General features: G+C 41.4%; 1 protein-coding gene across 8 annotated transcripts in view; it reads right to left on the minus strand.

Annotated features, from left to right (window-relative positions):
* Window positions 1-50: 50 nt before the first annotated feature.
* The window catches only part of LOC122718682 (leucine-rich repeat-containing protein 24-like), a 290,335-nt gene continuing 273,291 nt past the window's right edge, over window positions 51-17,094 (minus strand). For all 8 annotated transcript variants that reach the window (XM_043943933.1, XM_043943931.1, XM_043943928.1 and 5 more), the window contains 3 exons: window positions 13,784-14,685; window positions 12,099-12,621; window positions 51-8,113 (listed from right to left, as the gene is read on the minus strand). In XM_043943933.1, coding sequence (XP_043799868.1) covers window positions 7,224-8,113; window positions 12,099-12,621; window positions 13,784-14,674 — 2,304 coding nt within the window. In that variant the 5' untranslated portion in view covers window positions 14,675-14,685 and the 3' untranslated portion in view covers window positions 51-7,223. The remainder of the gene's footprint in view (window positions 8,114-12,098; window positions 12,622-13,783; window positions 14,686-17,094) is intronic.

Here is a 17,094-nt window from a genome sequence, read left to right on the forward strand (position 1 = left end):
AACTATCATATTTGTCCCTATATTATTATGTAATTTTATTACATTTCCATCAATAATCGTATTTTCGAAATCAAAGAAATTATTTTAATCGAAATTATTTTTTATTTTTATTTTATAGCAGATAAATATTATAAAAATTATAAAAATCTTTCATAAAAACGATCGATTTGAAATTGTCTCGAGGTATCTAATACATTTTGATCCAGTCATTCCCATTCAGATGCTTTCGTACCTCTCGTGAAATTAAATTTTATCAAATTATGCATTTAATCTCCAAGTATGGTCGGATTTGTAAATCGGACGGTATACTCGTCTGCATCTTTACAGACGCAGATTGCAGATCAAGAATTTCGCGTTAATACTTCGATAATAGAAATAAGATTATTCGCAATCGTTGATTAAAAATCGGTTTAATTTTTTTTCCTTTTTTTTTTTTTTTTTAGATAGATGGAAACAATAACAATGTGTTACTGCGAAGCTTTGAAAATGAGATGGATCAAAAAGCTACGAGATTTTTAAGTATACCTATGTAACAAAATAATCCAATAATATTTCTTAATATTTCTTTCTATTAATAAAAGTTTCTTTTCCGGCAGCATGAGACGGGGAATAGAACTGGTCGATTTTTCGACGAAAGAAACGATCGATTAATGTATAATACAACAAAATAGATTATCTTTCCCCCAAAGTGTATCAAAATTTGTCAAGAATTATCGAAGATGAATAAGAAAAAAAACATCAACGTCAATTTACAAAATGTGCCTATAAATTACTAAAAAAAAAAAAATCATGGAAATCGTCTATATTTATCGGAAAACGATACTACAATTGTGCCCATAGAAATTCACTTCCACTAAAATACCCGTTTTTAGACAAGGGTCGCGGATAGTACAATAACTTCTAAACCAATCTCACATTAAATCGTGTATCATGCTCTTGTTCACCCTTGTTCCTTTCTTCCCACGGGATGATGATCGTCGAGCTGAACGCAATATATATCGCAAACAATCGATCGAATCGATAATATTTCCACATCGGGCGAACGTGCGGTGCAAACTTTATCTGCCAATTAAAAAACGTAAAGCTAGCTCTCGTCTAATCGACTGTGGTACACCGATAACACCGATAAACGCGAAACGAGGAACAGAGGGTTCGTTACGCGAATCCCCACCCCCCTTCCCCCCTCCCTCTCCTCATAGACCCCTCGATAATTCCATAATTGAACGAGAAAACCCAAGTAACAAGGTGGCGGTACCTTTCGTCCTTTCACCTTCCCCCCATTAAATTTGGTCGATTGTCGCGATGAAGCTGTCTTTTCATCCCGCGGGATCGCGCGCGCGTTCCACCTCGCTCGATTCGGATCGTTTCTCGTTTTCTCTTCCGAACGAGAGAAAAATCTCGCGTGCGCCTCATTAAAAATACACCGTTGCCGAGACCGCGTTCGCAATTACACGGACTTTAGACACCATCCTTTTTTTACATCCCCCACCCGCGCGCCTTCCCCCGTATCTATCTCCCCTTTCCCCGGAGTTTAATTCCCCTGTCCCGGTTGTAATGACTTCAAGCGGATATATACCTGGCACAGTAGATACGCAGAGTCGTTAGAGAGACAAGACGTTGACGAGGCATCAAGTTGTACACAGATGCCTGCCTCTATCGATTGGAAAAAAAAAAAAAAAAAAACTATCGGAGGAGGGATGTGTCGTCTCGAAGGGGATGTGGGTGGAGGAGGGTGACGCAGGTAAACCGTGTTATTGCAGCAAGTTTCCATCCCCAGTCAAAGGGATGGTTTCGCTCATTAATGCGAACAGCCTAACTGCGCGCACAAAGTATCCTCGGCATAATAATTGCACACGGCGAGTGACGCTGCCTCGTCATGCGCATCCCTGGTAAACACGCCACGGCTAATAGTACGTACGGGGGGATCGACTTCTCTCCCCCCTCCCATATAATTGAGGGGATCGTACGACACGTTCTATTTTCGCGTATACGCTCGTTACTTGGATGGGGAGAGACGGGGCGATTGGAGGATTGGAGGTGTTCGCGCGAACGGGGAAATAAATCTCATGTCAACGATGGGTGAAGGTGTTTTGTTTCCGTTTACTTTTATCTTTGGGTGAACGAGTTTTTATTTTTTATTGTTATGCGAACCTTCAATGACGCGTAATTAAACGTCTCTGAAAAATTAAAGGATTATATTTACGAAGAATATTTTTATTTTATCGGACGAATAAATGATTTTATAAATAATTCATATAATATTTTGATTCTATTTTATTTAACTTGGTTTTAGAAGTGGATTTATCGGATTTATGGGATATCATTATTATTAAATGGTTTTCATTAAATGATTCGAATGATGAAAGAAGAAAAGAGAAACAACCCTTGACGAAATGTTTCCCACTCGAATCCATATGTCGTGCGTAATCTCGACATCAAGTTGAATCGAGAACGTGCACATACGCGACGGGGAAATTTAAACGACGTGAGGAGAGGAGATGGTGGCGACGAATCGTGAAGAAATCGGACGACCGCCCCGTTATTATTTCACCGCTCGTTTTTCCGGTGCCCCGAAACCGTCTGGTGACGGATCTTGGTTTTAATTCCTTGGGAACGTGGGACGAAAGTATCTTCCCCGGCGCGATAATCGTGGGCGTCGAAGCGATATACGGAGAACACGTCAAAATACAAAATTACAAAAATATACTCGTGGCGCCGTACCAACCGATCGCTGCCGCGCTTGTTTCGAACGTGCCCACATTTACATATAAACAACGTCGTGAATTAGCGTGCAATTAAGGTCCGTGTGTGTGTGTGTGTCTGTGTGTGTATTTACAGGGCGCGGCAGAACGATTGGATCGGACGAACCGCGACTCTGCTAGGCCGCTTAAAATATATCACGACGATACTCGTGTAACCTCGCTTCCGGCGATAAGAGCTTCGCGGCTTTCTTTGTGCGAATCAGGATTTCGGGATGATTCGTTCATTTCGTACGTTTCTTTCGTACGTATCCCTTTATTAGAAACGTTATCCGAGGGGAGGATTTTCAAACTCGTCTAAGAATAATTCTAATGTTGCGTGGCAAATCTGAGAAGTTTCAACGAATTTTTAATTCTATGTAAAATAGAGTGAAATTTGTGAAAATTGTTACGGAGGATAATGTGAAATTAGATTTCATCGATTCGTAGATAACTTTGATGATTTCGAGACAGGTAGTGAAAATAATTTGAAATTACAAAGAATAGAGATAGATGGATCTCTTCTTCGATTAATTATCTACGATGAATTGAAATATTTATTATCCCGCGATATATATATAATATCGTAGGTGTACACACGCGCACGTTTTATTCTCCGTTAAATTTTCCTCTTAAAAAGAATTATTCGTCTCTTAAATTCTCTTGCTTTCAAAACGTTTACTAGGAGATAACTGTACATTGGCACCTATTTTTTTTTTTTTTTTAATTTTAATTTTATTCTCTTTTTTTATTTTTTTACTTTATTTATATTTGCAAAATGATCGATTATTTGTCAAAACGTAGCCGAGGAAACGAAGTTACACGATCGCGCCGTGATTTTCTCCGCGCTGTCCCATCGACATCGCGTCATCGTCCTCCAGATTTATTTCGTAATACTGTTTAGGTGCGTTGCAATTTTCGGGGAAGATATTTCATCCACCAACATGGATCTGTCCATCGAAATTTATAAATCGATGTCAGTATATAGTTCTTATCTATGAAAAGATTCCTTATTTCAAAATAGATACAAGAAATCCATTATTTCTATTTGATTGAAAATAGATAAAACAATAAAAAAGAGGTGTGATAATGTTTATGTTTCCTTTTTTGTTAATCAATAAAACTTTAAATTATTAAAATAAAAAATCTCAAATTTTAATAGATTGTTCCCTTAAAATTAATCTTTAGGCAGCCTATTTTACGTCCAGTCTTCGATCATTATATAATGGTAGAAAAATTTGTATTTTTTGAAATATTTTGAAAAAGTATTATTTTTATCCGTGCTCAAAAAAAAAAAAAAAAAAAAAAAAAAGAACGCGTATTCCCTTTTCGAGTAAAAGGCAGGATAAAATTTATACCACTCAACGTTTTCCTCTTCCATTTGTCCTATTTTCAAGCAAACAGAACGTTCAAATCCCTTCAATTACGTGACATATCCTGTGCTTTTAACGAGCAAATTCAGATTATCCTGCGCAAACCGTGCTGCTTAAAATAATTAAGAGATCGCTTTCGGATAAGAAAAATCCAATAATGAAAAATTCAAAAGCAAAATCCCTTATGCATTAAACGTTGCGTTTTAACTTTGGAAATTAAACGGATATTTCACTGGAAAGAAATAAAGAAATATGTTTCAATTGTTCGTGTCGGCGTCCCTTTGTGCGTTCGAACGTTCGATCGAAAGAAAGTATTATTAAGTATCCGTTCGTTAGAAATATTATATATAAAATCGTTGAAAATTACTCTTCCTCTTGAACCGACAGAATTACCGTCGGAATCGGTATTACATCGTGCTCGCAACAAGTTGCGCGAACGATCGATCTTTAAATCCCCCTCCCTTGTCGATAAAGTCGTGGAAAGCAACGTTAAGAACCGGATAAGGCGTTATCGAAAGTATAACAAGTTCGCGTGGCTTATAAATGTTTACTCCAAGAACGATCTCTTTTTCCCTCGTATTCGAGGGGGCCATTAAGGAAACTGAGTCGGTTAAAAATTGTTTGCCTTTCGGTCAACCGGTTTCGTTCGACGTATGGGAGATCGATGGCCTCGGGAACTATCGCGAGAGTTGCCCCGTAAACGTGGAGAACCTATCCGGAGAACGTAATCCGAGTTATCGAAGATCGATGAAAAGGAAGATTGAGCCGCGTGTTTCACGGGAGAAAAGAAATTTCACGATCGATCGCTTTGAACGCGTAGCCTTTCGTTTGAGAGGTTTGTGGAATCCTTGTTTGGAGTTTCGGAGTTCGGAGAACGATTTCGGGATCGAGATCGAGTCAAAGCTGGATCAGATATATGGTTCGGGGGTTATAAGCATATATGGCAGTATATACTTTAGATCGATTCGATTGGCTAAAATTATCGAGCCGATCGATTATCCGATTATTGGCGAAAATTCGGAATCAATGCAACTGTTATCTTGTCCAAATCTTTTCGATCCCGTTCCGAAATTTATAAATCATGATTCCACACAACTCTAACGTTTCTTAATAAGTTCCTATACGAGTCTTTAAATTTAATCGTTTCAATTGCAAGTGTGAATTTCGCATTTGCAATTTTCACGGAATCGCGTATACGACAGCGTTTTTTTCTTAATTAATTAAAAGGTCTAAGTTGGTTGTATGTCTATCACTTTGTTGTATCCCTAACTCGAAGATAGACGTGCCTCGCCTCTATGTATCGCCACACGTTTCTTTCGTGCATTGTGTGTGTGTATGTGTGTGTGTGTGTTTCTTTTTTTTTACGTACGATTCCGCAAAAGCGTATTCGAATCGAACGAATCAGAAGACAGACTAATCTCTTAAGTAGTACAATATACATTTTATGTACAAGATGTACGATGATCCTTTTTTACAACACGTATTCGGCGATTCGCCAACGCGCTCAATGCTGAGATCCATCTTTGTGAAGATGAAGTAATACGGCCTCGCGCAAATATTAAAATATTTTTGAGTACTGTGCTTTCGGAGAGGGTTTTAACACGATAAAATACGAGTTTCGGCCGCGATATCGTTTGACACCCGCGACGAAAATTAAGGATGCTGTCGTGGCTCACGGATCGAAGAGACGAAAATCTATGGAACCGATCGAATTATACCGATTTACCGACCTCAGATTAAACGCTCAGATTTATTTGGAACATCTGAGTGATCATTTTATCATTAAGAGCGAATATAGTCGGAAGATTTATATATTTTTGTTATTATAAACAAGTCACTTTTTAACATCTTCGTCATCATTGATCTTATTACACAATACGAAACCATACGTGTTTGGTTTCCTGTCTCTCTGTTTACTCTTGATTCCGATTTACATATTAAAACGGACATGTTAAAACGGATATCCGCTCGATGCGGATCAAGTACCAATGCGTAATATAAAATTAAAAAAAAAATATAGAAAAAAAAAAAACAAGTATAACCTTAAATCTAACAATAGCAGCCAGCTAAAGCATCGCTTTGCACTCCCCTGGAGAGATAATAATAAAATAACGCTAATAAATTCGAAATACCGTGTAAAAATGCCTGACGCAGGCACGTCGGCGGGTGTACAAAGTTTAAATAAAAAAAAAGGGAGAGAAAGAAAAAAGGAGAAATAAAAATTAAGAGGTATTAATCGCATGATCATCTCGACATAGTATAAAATAATGCATCGTTCACACGATGTGAATGTGGCTCGAATATGTGATCCTCCATTTGGCATGCAACAAGCACGTCAATAAATAAGACGAACGTCTCTTCACGTTATCCTTAATGCTAATTATCTCGTTACGTTGTGTACTTTACACACGAACCGTCTAATAAACGTTCATCCAACGGGCACAAGACTATTATCTCTACACTATTTCTCTCCTCAAATCGAGACCAACCACGAATCTTCACGTAACGATCGTCCATCCATCGAGATTGTTTCAATCAATCGAAAACAAATTCCCCTAAAAATGACGATCCAGAAGAACAAGTAGTCAATTTTCCCCTCGCTCTTATTATCCACCGCGTTCAGATAATTATTATTTTAAATATATCGATCTCACGAGCCACATATACGCGTACGTAATAACAAGCGTGCGAAAAAACCCTGCGATAAAATAAATAAAAAAGAATACATGAAGAGAGAGAGAGAGAGAGAGAGAGAGAGAGACAGAGGGAACACGACGAGCAAAGAAAGAACGACCGGCAAAAGGCGTCTCGCCCGAGATGTTTCGCCGCTATGTTCCGGCGAGTCGGCGGATCTACCCGACGATCCCTCTCATTCCTCCTCACCGGATGTTGGAAGCCCTCGCACGCTCGTTCGTCAGCACATTTGCCGGCCGAACCTCCGAACGCGCTCCAACCGTATGATCGACGATCCTCGACATCCCTCCGGGCGCGGGGATCGTCAACTCGTTTCTCGAAAGGCACTACCGGTTTATTGTGGCTTCGGTCATGCGTCTCTTGTGCTCACCACGGCCACGACCTCGCGGCCTCATCTTCGCCGGCCGACGTACATCGATCATACTTCCGTACCGTCCTCACCCTCGTCCTCGTAAAGAGGCCCGTTGGTCGACTTCTTCTTGGGTTTCGGTGGTGGTCTCGGTGGCACTTTTCTATTAAGCGTGTTACTACTGCCCGACTGCTGTTGCTGCTGCTGCTGTTGCTGTTGCTGTTGCTGCTGCTGCTGCGCCTGTTGTCCAAGAAGTTGATTCGTGCTGTCCGTCGACTCGTCGGCGATCTTCGACGGCCATTCAGCCGCGCCCTCGGGCGCTGATCTGTCGAGCGGGCTGCTTGTCAATATGTTCGGTGTGCTTCGTTGTATGGTACCGTAATGGGAGCCCGGGGTTCCAGGCAGAGGCCTATTCCTCATCGTGGACAGTGGTTCAGGGCTCTTGTTCAACGACAGCACCGAACTACCGTCCGCGGTTGTCCTAAGCCCCAGATTGTCGTAAACCGGCTCCAATCCGTCCGTGGGCGAGGTGGGGGGCCCGCTGCTCCAACTGGGCGCTCTTGGTCTCCTCGGTATCGTCACGTAGCCGTGGCGGGGCATCACGGGCGCGATCGTCGAGCTCGTGATTCCGTACGGGGTGACGCTACGGTTGTGAGGCAAGGTCTTGAACGCGGCCGGATATTGGTTCGAGGGAGAGCCGAACGCGGCCGTGGTGGGCGTCGCGTGCTGACTCGGAAGACGCGTGTTGTCCGGCGCCGTGGACGCCTGGCTAGTCGGCGATGCGCCCCGGCCCCCGGAGAAGGCCAACAAATCCGGCGGATACTGGCGATAGCTTCCGCCTCCTCCGCGGCATAAGGTGCCTGTCCCGCTCTCGAGCTCTGGCGTCGCTCGTTCTTCCCTCTCGTCGTCGCCGACGCCGCCGATCACCCCGCTGCCGACACCGCCACCGATACCATCAGCTGCCAGAACATAAACAAAAAAGAAGGGCGAACGTTAAGAAAGAAAAGTGAAAGACGCGATAATGATAATGAAAGAAAAATGGAAAGAAAAAAAAAAAAAAAGAAAAAAAAAGAGGAGAGTATAATCATCGCCGAATCAATCAAGGGAGAATCAATCTGGATAATAATAATGTGCGTAATAATAGGGGTTGTAATGAGACGAGAACGATACGTCTTGCGGTCTTTTTCCAGTTGAATCTAGTTGCAATTTGATACAAGTGGATTCTGAATTCTTGCGCTATGTGTAACCGCGAAACGTGAGTTATCATGAATCGAATGAAAAAAATGATCTGAAATTCGAGAAAGTTTTTCTTTTTTTCATTCAGAAAATATATAATTATAGAGTTAAATTCAGTTTAAACACCACCCAAATACCATGGATCATTTTGACTCACCACGTGTCATTTAAAACAATCAAGTAATAATACAAAGTCACGTGCAAGTAAATTTAGAAATGTTAGTATAAAAAAAAAAATTAAGGTTTAAACTTAATTCTAAAACGTATGTAATAAAGAGTATCGTAATAAAGTTGTTATCAATCCCTAACATCTGTTCCTACTTCGAACTGCAGCATTCGATACTACAAATATTCCTTTTCAAAGTATTCGAAGCGAAACGTTTCTCGAGAAACGTTCTTCTTTCAAACTGGACAGACGTCTTACGCTCCTCCCATAACTAAAACGTTAAATTCGCAATTCGTCGAGAGCCCGATAATGATAAAAAAATATCCAGGTTTGATACCTTCATTTCCAAGGAACTACGTCAAATATCGTGTACCACTATCGAGGAAGATTATATAATATACAAGAGCTGTCACGGCTTATATCTCGAAGACAGGTAAATCGATCGTACCCTTCGAGATAAAATTTCATCGTCAGAAAAGTGGGTCGTGATTCTTATATGTTTCGCTCCTGCTTCGAAGCTATTATTTAAACATCGACCGAGACTTCAAACCGCCCCCTCCCCGTGTAACGAATCTGTCAAGAAAATGAAATGCAGATCGATATCGATGTATTACATTATATACCTACTTAGTATCGTTCATATTTCACTCAGATATTATCTATGCACAAGTATTCTCAACTGGTTGTAACGCAAAGCTGGAAAGATAATTATCGGATCCTTAGACAAAGGATTCGTTATTTTCGATCGAATCCCAATATGAAAGATAACCGTTTGTATCGTATCTATAATTAAGTTCACAGACCAGTTCCGCGTATTGCAATTCTATCTTTGCCATCCCTTAACGGCTTGCTTATATCGCGTGAAACATCTTGGATGGCGTGTAAACTAAGACCGGTAATCGTAGAAATTTTATCGGAGCTCGTATTTTTCACTTACTCGAATCCTGTTCAATAGGAGAGGAGAAAGTAGGGCAAGGATGTGAAAAGAAAAAGATTGCGCAACCTTCCGGATACAAAGGGGTATCGGTGTGCACGGAGGTAGTTGAGATGCGGAAGGTGGCTGTTTAGATATGAGATCCTCGACAATTTCAATTACTGTCTTTGAAAGTGCACGGAGAAAGAGACGGAGCGACACGGAAAATCGCATACGTGTGAGTAAGTAAACATGTAGTTTGCGGCGGGAATATGCATGAATCGTCTCTATCGTTCTCGATAAAACGGCAGCCTGCTAATTCAGAGGGGAACACCGCGTAATGATTATTACTCTCCCTTTGTTGGAGCCGAGGCAAATGTTTCCAACCGCGCACTTTCCTTTTCCTTTATCGTTTTAATCACCACTGTATGCGTACACAATCATGAACTCCTCTCCCATTGTTTCCCCTCATTGTATTTTCATTATTCAGAGACCGACCAATCGACTCATTTACTTTCTCGATCTTCCCTTCTTCCTCGCCTTGCGTTTCGTTCCTTTCTTTGTATTTTCTTACGGTATCTATTCACGGTATTTAGGCGCCAGAGATTGAGCTATAATGTAAACGCAATATATTCTGCTTTTCTCGTTGATCGCCATTATTATCGTCATCGTCGCTCTCTACGAGAAGATTATGTACAACGACGTCGCCACGATACGAGCAACCGTATGACTAAATCTAAACAGACAAAAATAGTACTTCGATTCTGTTCGACGCGTCGACGTTTATAATAGAATCTGTCCATTCCGTTTGATCGATCGATGTATTTACAAGTCTATCAAAATAATCGTTTCTCGAATACGTCCGTGAAACACGGCGATTAGATTACGTCGTGTCTTAATTAACGACCACCAGACAGAGGCATTCCGCATGCATCGTGTTTTCTTTCCGGAAAAACAAGATTTTTCGCGAAGAGAGGAGGGGGAGAAAGAAACACTATCGATAGCGACCAACGACGCAACGACGAATGCCTTTCTCTTTCTATTTCTTTCACGCACACACTCTCGCTCCGCTCCTTTCTCACTTCCTTTCTCTCTGTATCGTCACATGCTACACGCTCTCATTAATCTTGCAATAGTCTTGGTCGATACTCGCTAACCTAGGATCGATGGCGCCTCATTTATCTGGCACAAGAGGGAGGGATTACCGGAACCTCGCCAGCATTAATACGATCTACACGATTGTCTTAAAGTTAAATACATCTCTCTCCATATATGTACAATTCGATTAATTCTATTCCGCCCCTTAATTAGCGACGATAGCTACGATACCGAACGAATGTTTTCGAAGGAAATCGGAAGATTAATGATCCGAGCGTTAACAATATCTAAATTGGATTTCGTTTCGGCGTTACCCCCGTTATTGGGGAGGGAAATTCCTTTGTTCGTGTACACCCGTTGATTGATCTCCGTGTCAATATCAGCGCAGGATGATTCTGCTACGAATACGTTGCATCGCGAACACAGAAGGTGTTGTACACAGAAATGAACAGAGGATGTAGTATCTCAACATTTGTCAATTTTTCGCGATGTTTCATTAAAGAAAATATAACAATGAATATAATGTTGAACATAATATCTTTTTTTTTTAATTTTTGTTCTATTGGAAATTGTAATGTATTATCACGGATGAAATGTGTATATTTAAAGTGTTAAAATATTTAATCTTATCTTTAGACATTAGTTTGATTTTTGGAGTTTGAGAAAGATTGGGAGTTCTTTTTCTTTCTTTTTTTCTTTTTTTCAAGAAAATTTAAAGATAAAAAAACGTTCTGGATGAAAAAGTTAGATTGAACGTTACGCAAAAATTGACGCTTTACTCTTTGAATAAAACTTTCGATTTTTTGGTCAGTAGATGTCGAGATAAAAACGAGTATGTAATTAAGCTACTATTGGCTTAGTTAAAATTGACTTCTAATCATAAATTTCCGTATATTTCGTACATTTCTAGTTTACTGTTCGCTAACGTAATAAGTGAAAGAATACTTCCTGGAAGAAATATAACAATTCTTTCTTTTTTATTATTCTTACTTTGCATAGAACGCGCTACGCGACTTTTTCTGTTATATTCTTTTTTTACGATTCATAATAAAACAGCCAATAGAAAAATTCCGAAGTTTAGCTACATAACTGTAATTCTTTCATAGCAAAAATTTAACAATTTAAAAAATATTCTCTTTATCCTTTATTCTTATACTCGAATTAACTTCAAGCCTCGTCGTTAACTCAAAATTTTCAAAATATCTTCCAATTCCAAAAAAAAAAAAAAGAAAAAAGAAAGACATCTGCCTATTAGATATCGACACTCGGATCAATGGAAAGTTCAAAAGTTTGTATCCCAAATATCTATCGTAAAGAAAACAAGCGTAAAGAAGGATCGCCGAGTTCACACTCGGAAATCCATTACTCGTTCGATTTCCTCGTTTCGTGCTCGTGCAAGTTGCACGCGAGGCGAGCCACCGAGCGAGGCATCGAGCGGTCGTCCAAGCGTAATCGCCGGTCGGAAGCTAACAAATGGTTAGTAGCTAGCACCTTGCCACGCACTGTTTAGTAATGTAGGCAGTGTACTGACCGAAGACCGAGTCGTTGTCGAGCAATGTACGATTCAGCTCCGTCATCTCGGTGCCGTGCGACGTCACCGAAGGCGCCTCGTACCGCCTGGGTGGCTTCACCACGGGATTTATGGTCGTGATGAGGGACTTCTCCTGTTCGCCCAGGCCGTGGTGCTCCATCGAGGCGGCCTCTAGGCTCTTCTCGTCGTGCCTGATACGACGGCGACGGCAGTAGCACACGCAAAGGGTCACGGTGACGATCAGAAGCAGTAACGCGGTCACGCCTAAGCCGAGGGCGAGGGGCAGACTGATTATGTTGTCCTTGCCGCCTAGGGCGTCGCCTGCGATCGTCAGGGTCACGTTCTTCTCCGTATTTCCGCCCGGACTTTTCGCCAGACAGACGTAATCACCCTTGTCCGAGTGTGCAACGTCCGGTATCGTGAGGTTCAGCCACTCGTGGTTAGATTTCAGGATGTAGATTTTCTCGCCGTTGTGCCTTCTCGTGTGATTGTTTATTACTCGCGACCGATGGACCCAAGATAGCTGAAATTAAACATGGAATATCGTATCGTATTTTCGAAGATGTTTTTTTTATTTTTTTTTATTTTTTTTTTTATGTTTATTGGAATGCGATTGCATTTTTGTAGATCTCGATTTTTTTCTTCTAGGGGTTGTTGGATATGAATTTGAGATTATAATTTATCATTTTATGGACTATGGATGGAACAGTTATGGGTTATAATCGTTGGCTAAGCGTTATCGAGCAACGCATTATGTCATTTATGTCACTATGTATGCTAGGTGACGTTATTTTAGCTTTGTATACCGGCAACGTGTGCAAGTACGTGCGAGTGAAAAGATTGTAAGGATGTTCTTAATTTTCAGTTTTCATGCTGTAGAAAATTCGAAAGCAGTTCGTTATTGCACGCAAAGGTTCGCGTAACTACGTTCCCCGTTTCTACGATGATATTTCAAAAGACCGCTATTTTCTCTTTCTGATCTTTTGAACCTTTCGCTTTCTACTTGGCCGCGTGTCATTCTTCGCGTAGTCAAAGAATTTTCGTTAAATCAAGGAAATTTCGTGACACGGTTTTCAATTAACGGTTCACACGGACTTCGCCAACTGTCTAGAATAATTATTATACAGAAATAAATATTATTGTCTTCAAAATCTGCATCTATTAAAATATGAAATTGAAATAGAATTAATACAATGGTTCATGTAATGCTTCTAATATTTTTAAAAATATAGAATGGAAAAGAATATCAAAGGAAATTAGTACTACAATTACTTACTCGTTCTTTATACAAAAATAACACAATAATCTCACATACAGTACAAACGTAATAAGTGATTACAATTAAAGAAGGGCAGACATTTAAAAAAAAAAAAAGCATATTTCAATAGGAAAATTAGAAAATAACGAGATTTATCGTTTAGAAGGTTTCGATCTGACTCCTCCCAACACGGGTTCAACCTTGCAATCTTTTCAACCGACCTCTAACCTCTGTCTCGAGTCAGATTGCACCGTTTGCAAGTTACTGTGGATTACCGCAATCAACGTTTCTCTCCTCGACTTAACCGCGTGCCTCGCTTTATAATATTTTACCGTCTCCATTCTGTTCCTAGTCCACCCCTTTAAACCCCGTTTCCGCCGTTTCCACGAACGAAAAATTTGGATAACGTAAATATAGACCGTCTTACCTGCGGCCGCGGGATCCCGGAGGCCCTGCACCAAAAGGTGACGTTCCCCTTGCCGACCTCGACCTTCACCGACGGCCCGATCGTGAATATCTCCGGCCTGCAAGCGAACTCGTCGCTGCTGATCTCGTCCCACATCTTCCCTGCCAAGCTCTCCGGCTGCTGGCACGTTGTAGGTTTCGTGTACAGTTTCTTTTCTATAGTCCAATCGCGAAACCTCTTCAAACGGCAGTTGCAATTCCACGGATTGTTGTGGAGCTCGAGGCTGCCAAGTTTGGGCAACGTGTCGAAGCTCTGCACCTTCAACGCGCTCAGATTGTTCGCGTCCAGGGTCAACGAGCGTAACTCGGGCAGATTGCGAAACGTCTTGTCGTCTATCCTTTCAAGCTCGTTGTTCGACAACTCAACCTTCTGCAGATACTTGAGATTGTGGAACAGACCGTTCTCCAATACCTTCAGCTTGTTGTCGTTCAACAGCAACACCCTGAGCCGTTGAGTCTCCTCGAACGTGCCCGGGTACAATGTTCCAATGTTGTTCGCCGACAGATCGATCTCGATCACGATCTTCAGACCGTTGAACGCGTCCGTGTGGATCAACTCGATCTCGCATTTTCGTAGCACCAGCTTCTGAAGATTGACCAGATGCACCCGGCTGAACGACTCGTGCATCAGGTACGTGATACGATTCCCGGTCAGATCGAAATTCTGGATCTCGGGCGATAGGCCGACAGGTATCTGAGAGAGATTCTGCCGGATGCACTCGGCGGCCTTCTTCCCGGAGATCCATCTGCACTTGCACGAGGATGCACACTGAGCCGTCCAATATTCCTGGCTCCAACACACCACCACCATTAGAGTCGAGTAAAGTAACAGTTTCGCCGTTCTTAGCTCCATCCCGAGGATTTCTGTTAACAAATGAAACACGACGGGGCCTAAGATTAGAACCTGCTCGGATGGATACGCACACGGGTGTGTGTGTGTTTCCTTGTTCGAGGTGGAAAATGGGATCGGATATAATTTAATCGCTTGGCTCTGTTTAGAAGAGTTTTCGCGTACTATTTTCGAATCTTTGTTCGGTTTCATAGTCGAGGAAGGGAAAATTGTTAATGTTAAACTGTATCACTAATCGCGTATATATATATCGATAACGATGTAAAAAAAAAAGATAAAAAGTATTTCGATTCGAAAAAGAAAAACCTAGCTTTTGATATTATCGCGCGTAGTTCCCTTTTACGGAAGATTAAATGCAAGCTGTGCGATGATATATGGAGATTGCTAAAAGCTTTCAAGGTATAATTTCAATATACGAGGCTAATTCGAAATCTTTATAGCCTGATAACAAGTTAGATATTTATATCTCGTTCGTTAAGTTGCGAATTCTTTTTAACCATCCAACGATTTATCGATCTTGTAAAAAATTCTTCTTCGGTATTATATTTTCGAAACTTTAATGTCGTTCGATAATATATTGCAATTTTGAAACTGCATTATTACGTTATAATTCAAAGTATACAATTTTCTTTTCTCTAACAACAAATTAATTACCCACACGCAATTCGATGTCAATCCCATGTGCAATAACCGCAAGCTATTAACCTCGTGCAACGAGCCGCCGTACAACACGTCGTCGTCAATTAGTATTTCTTGCGTATAATCCTTCTCCGCGGGGTATTAACAGGCGGTGGGATCTTAATTAAAAACATTTTTAACTGGGAAGATCCGCGGCAAAATCCCTATCCCCCTCCTCCCAGGACAGTCGTATCGAGGACGAAACACGGTTAACAAAAAAAGAAATTCAACTTTCCCCCTTATCACTGAACTCCACGAGTGCAATACTTTCGACTACTACCTGCCTGCATCTCCCTTTGTTGTGCTTCCTTCATTCCCGCCCCCCCCCCTCCCTCCCCTTTCGTGTCTTCTTTCCCCTCTTTCCGACCTTCAGCTTTTCTTTTCTTCGTATTCCTTGCCTCGTTTCGTTAATCTCGAACCAAGTCGTGGAAGGTGGCCAACCCGCCCAGGGCTGTTGGTAATTTAACTTAATATCGTTTCGGTGTGTATATACACCCCTTCCCTTTCCCCTCCCTCCCCTCCGCTCGTCGGTGAACTTAAATTAATACAACACGACGCCGAGCACAGCACACACTTTAACCCTTTTATTATCGTCCGGGAGTTTCGAGGTTGTGCATCAAATTACTCTCTTTCCGCCGGTGGAAGGGTACCGGCGGGCACAATTCATTTTCAACCTCCCCCGTTGGGGGGTAGAAGAAGGGGCGGAAGAAGAGGTCGTCGGGGAAAACGGCTGAGCCCGGGCTGAGCACAACGACGACGACGACGACGACGACGACGACGAGGACGACGACAAATCGTGCCTCAGACGGGTTCTTACAATTTGAATTTATTTCGAAACTCCCTGCAGAAAGGAGGGAAAGGCGCGGAGAAATAAGGGAGGAGGAGGAGGAGGAGGAGGGTACGTATTTTCCCTCCGGCGAATGTGAAGGCGACGAGGAGGAGGAATGGCGTGTAAACGCGCGGCTGGATGCATCGATTCTTTCCGCGGGGTTATACACCCCTCGGTACACGCGTTATCACCGATTCCCAAAAGGGAAACGAGAGGGGAGGGGGGCAAATACGAGGGAGCTCGAACAAATCCCAATTTGGTTATCGTTCGTTTCGCCATTGTGACGAGGGTTGTGCCATGGTCGACCTTTATCAAATAGCCACGCAGCTTGCGTGTACCCCCTTGATCAAATATTTATAACGCGATCGTGTAATTGGTTGGCATCAAGCGTTGCACATCAAGCTTGACTTTCGTTCCCGACTATTTTCGGCTGGGATAAATGGGGTGTACAGGGAGCAACAGAATTTGGTATACGAGAGGATCCTCCAGTGAGAAGGATGTTTAGGAGGGGCGGGGAGGAAATTTTCTCTCTGAGGGCGAGAAGGAAGATTTATTATTTTTAAAATGGTATATTAATTTGTTTAAGGGTTAATTTTGCTTTTCCAAACTTTTTCAAGCTTCGTTTCAAGGGATTGTTAGAAATAATCATAACACCTTAGTGTCGATTTTAATTTATTATTTGTATAATTATTCTATTCGTATTATTATCACGAATTTTTCTTGTGAATAAAAGGGAATACCGTTGTTTAAAAATATTCGTCCATTGGAATTGTTTTTTTTTTTTTTTTTTTTGCGAATAATACAATACCAAACAACGATTGTTCTTTTGTCTCTATTACTATAGAGATTTCCCTCTCGTTGCGTATCGAATAATGTCGAGCGTTAATCTCTCTCGATAACGCCGTTTTTTTTTTTC

The sequence above is a fragment of the Apis laboriosa genome, unplaced genomic scaffold, assembly GCF_014066325.1.
Source record: "Apis laboriosa isolate Shangri-la unplaced genomic scaffold, ASM1406632v1 scaffold68_cov148, whole genome shotgun sequence".
Classification (NCBI taxonomy): domain Eukaryota; kingdom Metazoa; phylum Arthropoda; class Insecta; order Hymenoptera; family Apidae; genus Apis; species Apis laboriosa.